General features: G+C 49.5%; 1 gene segment (V, D, J or C); it reads right to left on the reverse strand.

Annotated features, from left to right (window-relative positions):
* Positions 1 to 1,799: 1,799 nt before the first annotated feature.
* Positions 1,800 to 2,402, reverse strand: LOC119959899. The segment is given in 2 exon segments: positions 1,800 to 2,183; positions 2,336 to 2,402. Coding segments are annotated over 2 exon segments (372 nt in total).
* Positions 2,403 to 11,218: the final 8,816 nt, after the last annotated feature.

Raw genomic sequence — 11,218 nt, forward strand, 5'->3', positions numbered from 1 at the left:
TGCTCTCAGTGCGAGCTGGTGTCAATGTGAAAGGTGGTTAAACCTTAAGGAGTACTCAGCTTACTTAGTTAGATCAACAGCAACACGTGACTAGGTGAACCCGAAGTTAGTGTTTGGTTCCCGGTTAATCTTTCAGAATATAGTATTCATCTCCCGGTTCTGAGCCGAGCTCGGTATTCCGTGAGAACTGATAATGCTTCGGGTTCACACATTCATTTTGCTGTGTTTCACTCTGATCTGCACGGAGGTGACCGGAGAAGATGAGGTGCAGCAGCTCCCTGGGTGGATGGTTGTTAGTGAAGCGGGTAATGTGTCCATGAATTGCTCCATCAGCATTGCATTTAACATCGTATTCTGGTACAAACAGTACCCGAACCAGGCACCCCAGCATCTGCTGATGGCCACAAGAGGAACCGATCAACACGGGAGGATTACAGCTTCAATCGGTGGAGACAACAAGCTCAGTATCCTGACTGTGAGAGAGGCGCATGTTACAGAGGCTGCCACCTATCTCTGCGCTGTGAGGCACAGTGTAACTAACAGAGGGAGACCCCATACAAAAACCTGCACCGTCTTACAAACCCGCTTCGCTGTGGCTGCAATATCGGCGTTTCATGAAGCGGGGTGTTGTATTCCATGGGAAGGGGGAATGAGAACAACACGTATATAGAAGCAGAAGAGTGAAAGAGGGAGAAATATGAAGAGAGTTGGAAATATAGTCGAAGAAAGAGAAAGTGTTAACATATTACCGGAATGAGTGAAAGAACAGCACAGAACATTCTGTAACAATGAAAAGAGAAGTGGAAAAAAGTGAAAAATAACGAGTGTGATGCAGAGTTAACGATCAGTTAAAAGCATAAATGAAGTGACTCAGAAATAATGTAAAACGGCCTTAAAAGCATTCAATCTTCCTTGATATTTCGACATTTTATGGTTTGAAAAGCGGCTTCTGAAGAAGTGCCATTGGATATTGCTCTATAAGTTAATTTACACCCTTTCCACCGTTCTGCCCATGTAAATCCCTTCCACTGGGAACCCGGCCAGAGGGCGAGGTGGTCCCAAAGTATTTCCTGTTATCAACCTCAAACTATCGACAAAGGACTCGCGGTAACACTGCGAGCTGCCGTCCTGACAACAGCTTGTTCAAACTCTGATACACATTTTCTGCCCTGTGATAGTGGAGATCTTTCCCAGTTTGTTTTTGCTGCCTCAGCTGGGGTCCCGGGATCTGTATTTCTGTAACCTTTTCCTGAAATCCACTACGAACATCAAACTGGACTTTTTTTCTGTTTGTCAGGATGTGGTTAGTGCTGGGCCTTCGAACGGTTACAATTTAGATAAGTGATTTGGACGGTATAGTTGCTCAATCTGCTGACCACAGAGAGAGATGTAGGAAAGTAAATGTTGAAGAGGACCTTAGGGGCCTATAAAAGGGCATGGATACGGTAAGTGAATGGACAAAGATCTGGCAAACAGAATATAATGTGGAAAATATGAAATTATTAATTTTGGGAGGTAGACACACAGAGAAGCTGATTATCTGAGGAATTGCAGTGGACTGAGATTCAGAAGGATCTCGGTTTCCGAGTGCGTGAATCACAAACGCCAGTTTACAGGTGTAGCAAATAGTCAGAACATTGTTGTTTATTGTGAGGTGAATTCAGCACAAAAACATGGAAGTTATGCTTCAGTTATAGAGGATATGAGTGGGATCACATCTCGGGTACTGTGCAGTAGGGCATGATTTGTTGCAATTTTCTAATGGTCTCCGACTGTGCCTGTCACCGTGGAGGCTGGATTATTGTTTCTTTGCTGAGCACTAACTGGAACCCTGACTGTTGGGTTTTTGTACGGGACCCGCTATATCTGTAGCAGTGTGGGCTGCAAGGCACAAAGATACAGTGCGCGATCAGACATCAGCGTGTTGTCGATTATTAGCTCGCTAATCTTGGCAGTTTGATTTAAGGTAGCTGAAACGCGATCGGTGATGTCAGGGTGTCTGTAAATGTTTTTCCCCAGAACATGAAGAATGTATTGTGGAGACTTCCAGGGACTCTGACTGTACCAGTACACATACTGGTTAGAAGTGATTGTCTTCAAGTTGCAGGTTAGTGTCACATTACTTTCCTCTTCAATCTTTAGTTCAGCATCCGGCTGCTCCACTGTGTCCTGGTGGCTCCAATCTGACGTATAAATTAGATTAAGAGCAACAATCAATATCAGCTTCAAATTGATCAACCTAATCGTCAACATCACTATTGTTTTCACCAACAATAAATTCAGGGTTACAGCAGCCAGGAGGAGAATGGAATTTTATTGGGAAGGAAATACTTACTGAGAACTGAGATAATGATGAGCATCTGAGCGAGCCGGTTCCCCATCATCCTTCCTGAGTCTGGAACTCTGCAGTGAGAGGAATCCTCTGTCAGAGACAGAAATACCGATCCCCGTCACACTGCATTGCTCATCCAGCCAATGGCAGAAGCAGAAATGCAGACCCCCGTTTCATTGCACTGCTAATCCAGCCAATGGCAGCGACAGCAACTTCTCCACTGACACAATTGGGTCAGAGCGAGAGCAGGAACCGCAAGCTGTGGGCGGGGATACCGCAGGCTCAGAGTGAGGTTTGTGCTGACTCTCAGCTGCACTCGGAGCGGAAATGGGAAGGGATGAATCTGCAGAAGACTGTGACCATCCTGCACCTGCTCACTGTTACAGCCACTGAGAAGAAATCGAGCGGGAGGGACATAAAGCCAATTTAAACACGGCTTCTGACACTAGACACGGTGTCAATGAATCTGCAAATAGCCTGCCTGTCAATGTAGAGCATCAAAAGAGCAGAAGGATAAACAAATCTGCCAATATTTGTTCTCCGTGGGGCTGGGATGAAATTAACCCGGCTGATGGAGGTAAACCTGTATTAACTGTATCAGTGTGCGTAAATTCTAATAGAACATAGAACAGTACAGCACAGAACAGGCCCTTCGGCCCTCGATGTTGTGCCGAGCAATGATCACCCTACTCAAACCCACGTATCCACCCTATACCCGTAACCCAACAACCGGGTTCTGTTCAGCTCATTGTTCCACCCAGACACAGCAGGGGGCCAGGCCCATTGTGACATCACTGAGGACACCTCTGTTGTTGGTCTCATGTGACTTTCCAATCATCATGCTTGGGCTTTGCGCCCTCTGCTGGTGGATTCTGTTCAATCCTATTCCGAGGGTTACTGGATGGACTTAAGGTTTATAATATAGTAATCTTTATTGTCACAAGTAGGCTTACACTAACACTGTAATTATTGATTTGTATGTCAAAACATCAATGTCAGGAATGAGAATTGACTATTTAAATCTGGATCCTGCTCATTATTTCTTTCTCTGACCCAGGTCCAATCCATTGGACTGGGAGTCCGTTCGCACCTATCCCAGAGCTGGAACAGGAATCCAGTGCGTTCTGGCTTTCCAGTCCCCTGAGCCAACCCCAACCGTCGTTCGCAGACAACATGAAAATGGGCGGTGTGCTAAATAGCGAGGAGGAAAGGTTTAGATTGCAGGATGATATAGACAGACGGGCTAGATGGGCAGAACAGTGGCGAATGGAATTTAACCCTGAAAAGGGTGAGATGATGCATTTTGGGAGGACTAACAATGCAAGAAAATACACAATGAACGGTAGGTCGCCAAGAAGTATAGAAGCAAGAGGGACCTTGGGGTTCATGTCCGTAGATCCCCGAAGGCAACAGGACAAGGACTTAAGGTGGTGAAGATGACATATAGGATGCTTGTCTTTATTAACCGACGCACGGAATATAAGAGTCGGGAGGTTATTATGGAGCTGTAAAAAACGCTGGTTATCCCGCAGCTGGCGTATTTTGTGCACATCTGGTCGAACCGTTATGGGAAGGATGCGATTGTACCAGAGAGGGTGCAGAGGTGATTAATGAGACAACGTATATTTAAGAAACTAATTGGATATGCATTAAGTGCTTGGAGGTGATTCTGAGAGATGCGAGAAGGTCATGATATATGAATTTTTTTTTATTTTCTATTAGTGTTATTTTAGCAGTGTCACGATAAAATAAATCAACCTACAGCGTGATTTAAAGGGAAAAAAGTGTCGTTTGGGCGCAATTGGCAGGATGTTTCTCAATGGCCGCATTGGCGAGATCGCAGCCCGTATTTAAGGGCATTCGGTGTTGGAAAGTAGCCCCCATCAGCTTCTCACCATTACTGGCTGCCACGCCGTCAGATTCGCTGGATCCGCACCTCATCTAAGGAGGGGAGCCGGCTGCTCTTAAATCCTCCCTCACCATTCACTGCAGTCAACACACAAGCATGGCAATATGTAGAGCTGCACCTCGCTTTGGCGATGCCAACCTGGCCAAGCTTCTCGATGCTGTGGATGCATGAGACGGGACATCCTGTTCCGCGGGGGGGGGGGGGGGGGGGGGGGGGGTCAGAGGGCCAGCAGCAAAGGCACCAATACCACCTGGGAGGCAGTGACAACAACTGTCAGTGGGACAGCATGGCAAGGGGGACCGTCGTTCAATGTAGGAAAAAGACCAATGACCTCCAGTGACCTGCAAGGGTAAGTTACCACCTCTCTCTTGGCATCAGGTCCGCCTGCCACCCCTCAAATCCAACCCCCCCCCCCCCCTACCCCCTAACACATGGCTGGCTGACACCTTGCACGCACTGGTCTTTGTGCTTGCTCCTCAGAGCTCACTGGCACCTAGCATCACAACCCCTTGATGTCCAGGTGAGGTGCCCACACATACCATCTGCTATAGAACTCCCCTCCCAGCCCCGAGGCATGGACTAGAAGAGTATGGAGGTTATTATGGAGCTGTATAGAAGGCTGGTTAACCCGCAGCTGAAGTATTTTCTGCACATCTGGTCACCACATTATGGGAAGAAAGTGATTGCACCAGAGAGGGTGCAGAGGAGATTAATGAGGAAGTTTGCTGAGCAGGAGTGTTTCAGTTGTGAAGAGAGGCTGAATAGGCTGGGATTGTTGCCCTCAAAGCAGAGAATGTTGCAGAGGATCTGATCGAGGTGTTCAGAATTCTGAGGAACACAGATAGGAAGAAACTTTTCCCCTCAGTAGAGCGGGCAACAACCAGGGGGCATAGAATTAAGGTAAGGGGTAGGAATTTGGAAGGAATTTAAGCGTAGTTAGAACCTGGAACATATTGTCTGTGTTCCCGAGGCGGGAACACTCATAAAACTTAAGAAGCGTTGGGATGAGGACTTGAAACGCCATAACATACAAAGCTACGGACCAAGTGTGAGAAAATTGCTTTCGACTAGATGGATACTTGATGGCCGGGGCAAACACAATGGGCCAAAGGGCCTGTTCTTTGCTGCAAAACTGGACGACTAAGGGGCTTGAGGCAGGGAAGCTGATGATGGCGCCACACGGCCGCCTCTCCTTAGGTCAAAGAAAGTGAAGGAGAGACTGAACGGAGCTGCTGAAATGTAAGTTGGTCTGTTAATGAAGATCACGCGGAGCTGTTTCCTCGAGCAGATCCTTAGATAATACAACCATTGATGAGAAATAAAGACCAGGATAATTCCGTCTATTATCTACACTGCGATTATCTACACCGTCTATTATCTACACTGCGACAATTAAACACGTGGCTACAGGGATGGTGCAGACGGGAGGGATTCAGATTTCTGGATAACTGGGGCTCTTTCTGGGGAAGGTGGGACCTCTATAGACAGGATGGTCTACATCTGAACCTGAGGGGCACCAATATCCTGGGGGGGGGGGGGGAGATTTGTTAGTGCTCTTTGGGGGGGTTTAAACTAATTCAGCAGGGGCATGGGAACCTGGATTGTAGTTTTGGGGTACGGGAGATTGAGAGTATAGAGGTCAGGAGCCCAGATTTGACTTCGCAGGAGGGAGCCAGTGTTCAGGTAGGTGGTTCGAAGTGTGTCTACTTCAATGCCAGGAGTATACGAAATAAGGTAGGGGAATTGGCAGCATGGGTTGGTACCTGGGACTTCGATGTTGTGGCCATTTCAGAGACATGGATAGAGCAGGGACAGGAATGGTTGTTGCAGGTTCCGGGGTTTAGATGTTTTAGTAAGCTCAGAGAAGGGGGCAAAAGAGGGGGAGGTGTGGCGCTGCTAGTCAAGGACAGTATTACGGTGGCGGAAAGGATGCTAGATGGGGACTCTTCTTCCGAGGTAGTATGGGCTGAGGTTAGAAACAGGAAAGGAGAGGTCACCCTGTTGGGAGTTTTCTATAGGCCACCTAATAGTTCTAGGGATGTAGACGAAAGGATGGCGAAGATGATTCTGGAAAAGAGCGAAAGTAACAGGGTAGTTGTTATGGGAGACTTTAACTTTCCAAATATTGATTGGAAAAGATATAGTTCGAGTACATTAGATGGGTCGTTCTTTGTACAATGTGTGCAGGAGGGTTTCCTGACACAATATGTTGACAGGCCAACAAGAGGCGAGGCCACATTGGATTTGGTTTTGGGTAATGAACCAGGCCAGGTGTTAGATCTGGAGGTAGGAGAGCACTTTGGAAACAGTGACCACAATTCGGTGACCTTTACGTTAGTGATGGAAAGGGATAAGTATACCCCGCAGGGCAAGCGTTATAGCTGGGGGAAGGGCAATTATGATGCCATTAGACATGACTTAGGATGTGTAGGTTGGAGAAGTATGCTGCAAGGGTTGGGCACACTGGATATGTGGAGCTTGTTCAAGGAACAGCTATTGCATGTTCTTGATAAGTACGTACCAGTCAGGCAGGGAGGAAGGGGTCGAGCGAGGGAACCGTGCTTTACCAAAGAAGTGGAATCTCTTGTTAAACGGAAGAAGGAGGCCTATGTGAAGATGAGGCGTGAAGTTTCAGTTGGGGCACTTGATAGTTACAAGGAAGCGAGGAAGGATCTAAAGAGAGAGCTGAGACGAGCAAGGAGGGGACATGAGAAGTCTTTGGCAGGTAGGATCAAGGAAAACCCAAAAGCTTTCTATAGGTATGTCAGGAATAAAAGAATGACTAGGGTAAGAGTAGGGCCAGTCAAGGGCAGTGGTGGGAAGTTGTGTGTGGAGGCTGAGGAGATAAGCGAGATACTAAATGAATACTTTTCGTCAGTATTCACTCAAGAATAAGATAATATTGTGGAGGAGAATGCTGAGACCCAGGCTATTAGAATAGATGGCATTGAGGTGCGTAGGGAAGAAGTGTTGGCAATTCTGGACAAGGTGAAAATAGATAAGTCCCCGGGGCCGGATGGGATTTATCCTAGGATTCTCTGGGAAGCCAGGGAAGAGATTGCTGAGCCTTTGGCTTTGATATTTAGGTCATCATTGGCTACAGGAATAGTGCCAGAGGACTGGAGGATAGCAAATGTGGTCCCTTTGTTCAAGAAGGGGAGTAGAGATAACCCCGGTAACTATAGGCCGGTGAGCCTAACGTCTGTGGTGGGTAAAGTCTTGGAGAGGATTATAAAAGATACGATTTATAATCATCTAGATAGGAATAATATGATTAGGGATAGTCAGCATGGTTTTGTGAAGGGTAGGTCATGCCTCACAAACCTTATCGAATTCTTTGAGAAGGTGACTGAACAGGTAGACGAGGGTAGAGCAGTTGATGTGGTGGATATGGATTTCAGTAAAGCGTTTGATAAGGTTCCCCACGTTCGGCTATTGCAGAAAATACGGAGGCTGGGGATTGAGGGTGATTTAGAGATGTGGATCAGAAATTGGCTAGTTGAAAGAAGACAGAGAGTGGTAGTTGATGGAAAATGTTCAGAATGGAGTTCAGTTACGAGTGGCGTACCACAAGGATCTGTTCTGGGGCCGTTGCTGTTTGTCATTTTTATAAATGACCTAGAGGAGGGCGCAGAAGGATGGGTGAGTAAATTTGCAGACGACACTAAAGTCGGTGGAGTTGTAGACAGTGCGGAAGGATGTTGCAGGTTACAGAGGGACATAGATAAGCTGCAGAGCTGGGCTGAGAGGTGGCAAATGGAGTTTAATGTGGAGAATTGTGAGGTGATTCACTTTGGAAAGAATAACAGGAATGCGGAATATTTGGCTAATGGTAAAATTCTTGGTAGTGTGGATGAGCAGAGGGATCTCGGTGTCCATGTACATAGATCCCTGAAAGTTGCCACCCAGGTTGATCGGGTTGTGAAGAAGGCCTATGGTGTGTTGGCCTTTATTGGTAGAGGGATTGAGTTCCGGAGCCATGAGGTCATGTTGCAGTTGTACAAAACTCTAGTACGGCCGCATTTGGAGTATTGCGTACAGTTCTGGTCGCCTCATTATAGGAAGGACGTGGAAGCTTTGGAACGGGTGCAAAGGAGATTTACCAGGATGTTGCCTGGTATGGAGGGAAAATCTTATGAGGAAAGGCTGATGGACTTGAGGTTGTTTTCGTTAGAGAGAAGAAGGTTAAGAGGTGACTTAATAGAGGCATACAAGATGATCAGAGGGTAAGATAGGGTGGACAGCGAGAGCCTTCTCCCGTGGATGGAGGTGGCTAGCACGAGGGGACATAGCCTTAAATTGAGGGGTAATAGATATAGGACAGAGGTCAGAGGTGGTTTTTTTACGCAAAGAGTGGTGAGGCCGTGGAATGCCCTACCTGCAACAGTAGTGAACTCGCCAACATTGAGGGCATTTAAAAGTTTATTGGATAAGCATATGGATGATAAGGACATAGTGTAGGTTAGATGGCCTTTAGTTTTTTTCCATGTCGGTGCAACATCGAGGGCCGAAGGGCCTGTACTGCGCTGTATCGTTCTATGTTCTATGTTCTATTTGTTATACTATAGAGGGCGGATCTAAATAAAGGCAGAAGAATGACTTCCGGTGGCGGCAATGCGGAGCAAAGCCGCTCATTCGGCAGCTCCCGCTGGAAACGGACTTTGGGGCTCTTTTCGGTGCTCCCAACGGAGCTGTGTCGGCAAATCCCGACGTGGGAAGAGGACAGCAGTCGATCCCTACGGTCCTATGGTCCGGACCAGGAGTGGGGTAAGGAGAAAAACGGAGAAAGCACCCCTGAAAAAGCGGGGGATGGAAGACAAAATGGTGGCCGGCAGAGACCCGGAGGACTGGAGGCAGTGGGCCCAGGAGCAGCAGGCGGCTCTGCTGCGCTGCTTCCAGGAGCTTAAATTGGAGCTGCTGGAGTCGCTGAAGGTAACCAACAGGGAGCTGATGGAGACCCAGACAGCCCAGGGGGCTGCTATCCGGGAGCTGCAGCAGCAGGCCTCCAAAAGGGAGGACGAGGTCGTGGCCGTGGCGGGGAAGGTGGAGATGCACGAGGCTCTCCATAAAAGATGTCAGGAGCTGTTCGAGGAGCTGGACAACCAGTCGAGGCAGAATTCTTTGCGGATCCTGGGCCTCACGGAGGGACTGTAAGTGTCGGACCTGGCGGCTTATGTGATGGTTATGTAAAACTCGCTGATGGGAGCTGGGTCCTTCCAGGGGCCCCTGGAGTTAGAGGGGGCCTACAGAATTCTGACTAGGAGGCCCAAGCCGAACGAGCCGCCGCGGGCGGTGTTGGTGCGGTTTCGTCGGTTCGTGGACCGTGAGTGTGTGCTCCGGTGGGCCAAGAAGGAGCGGAGTAGCAAGTGGGAGAACACGGAGGTGCAGATCTTCCAGGACTGGATTGCAGAGGTGGCAAGGCGGAGGGCCGTGTTTAACCGGACGAAGGCGGTGCTCCACAAATGGAGTGTGAAGTTCGGCATGTTGCAGCCGGCGCATCTGTGGGTCACCTATAAGGATCAGTACCATTATTTTGAGTCCCCGGAGGAGGTGTGGGCCATTGTGCAGGCCGAGAAATTGGACTCAAACTGAGGGTCTAAGATGGGGGAATCTGTATAATACTGTATTTGTATTTGCTTGGTTTAATGTAAGATGTGGGTTGGCCTGAGGGTGGGTGGGGTGATGTTGATTTGTCGTTTCTGTATGGGTTTATCTCTAGGGGTCTGGTGGAGGGGTTCAGGCAGGGGGGTAAAAGGGGAGTTCGGGGAGCTGATGGGGGGGTCTGACAATGGGAGTAGTCCTGGAGGAGGCGGGGCCAGGCAGGGCGAATGCACGGGCTTTCTGCAGGTTTCCCGCGCTGGGAGATGGTGGGGGCAGCGTCGGGGCTGAGAAGCGCGGATCATTGCTGGCTATTTTCTTTTCCTGCACAAGAGCGGGGGTGGGGGGAGGAGGACCCATTGACAGGCACGATGGAGGAAGGGGTAATACCACGTGGGGAGGAGTCGGAGGCAAGGCGAGAGTCGCCCGGGACAGCAGAAGTTAGCTGGTTCACGGGAGTGCTATGGAGGGAGGGGCGCAGCTATTACGGGGTCCTAGCCTGGGGGGGGGGGGGGGGGGGGGTACCGGGTTGCTGCTGAAACGGTCAGGAAGGAGCTGGAGGACGCAGGGGGTGCTGGAGGGGGGGAGGTGCCGCCGTGGGGAACTGGCAGAGCGGGGGACGCTGGCCGGTGGTGGGCAAGGGATGGGGTATGGCTAATCGGCAGGGGGGGGGGGCAGGGAGCCCTCTGATCCGGCTGATAACCTGGAATGTGAGAGGGCTGAATGGGCCGGTCAAACGGGCCCGGGTGTTTGCGCACCTGAAGGGGCTGAAGGCGGATGTGGCCATGCTCCAAGAGACACACCTGAAAGTGGCGGACCAGGTTCGGCTGAGGAAGGGATGTGTGCGCCAAGTATTTCACTCAGGGCTGGATGAGAAGAGTAGGGGGGTGGAGATCCTGGTGGGGAAGAAGATGTTATTTGAGGCGTTAAATATGGTGCTGACAGTGGCGGGAGATATGTGATGGTGAGTAGTAAGCTGCAGGAGGAGCGGGTGGTGTTGGTGAATGTTTACGCCCCAAATTGGGGTGATGCGGGGTTTATGTGGCCTATGTTGGGCCACATTCCGGACCTGGAGGTGGGGGGCCTGATCATGGTGGGGGATTCAACACGGTACTGGATCCCCCATTGGATCGATCCAAGTCCTGGACGGGTAGGAGGCCGGTGGCGGCTAAGGTGTTGAGGGGATTTATGGACCAGATTTGGGCGGGTGGATCGCTGGAGGTTTTCGAGGCCAAGGGCCAGGGAATACTCGTTTTTCTCCCAAATACATAAGATCTACTCGAGGATTGATTTCTTTGTCCTGAGCAGGGGGTAGGTTTTGAGGGTGGAGGATGTGGAATACTCCACCATTGCCATTTCAGATCATGCCCCGCACTGGG

Source organism: Scyliorhinus canicula, unplaced genomic scaffold (genome assembly GCF_902713615.1).
Source record: "Scyliorhinus canicula unplaced genomic scaffold, sScyCan1.1, whole genome shotgun sequence".
Lineage (NCBI taxonomy): Eukaryota > Metazoa > Chordata > Chondrichthyes > Carcharhiniformes > Scyliorhinidae > Scyliorhinus > Scyliorhinus canicula.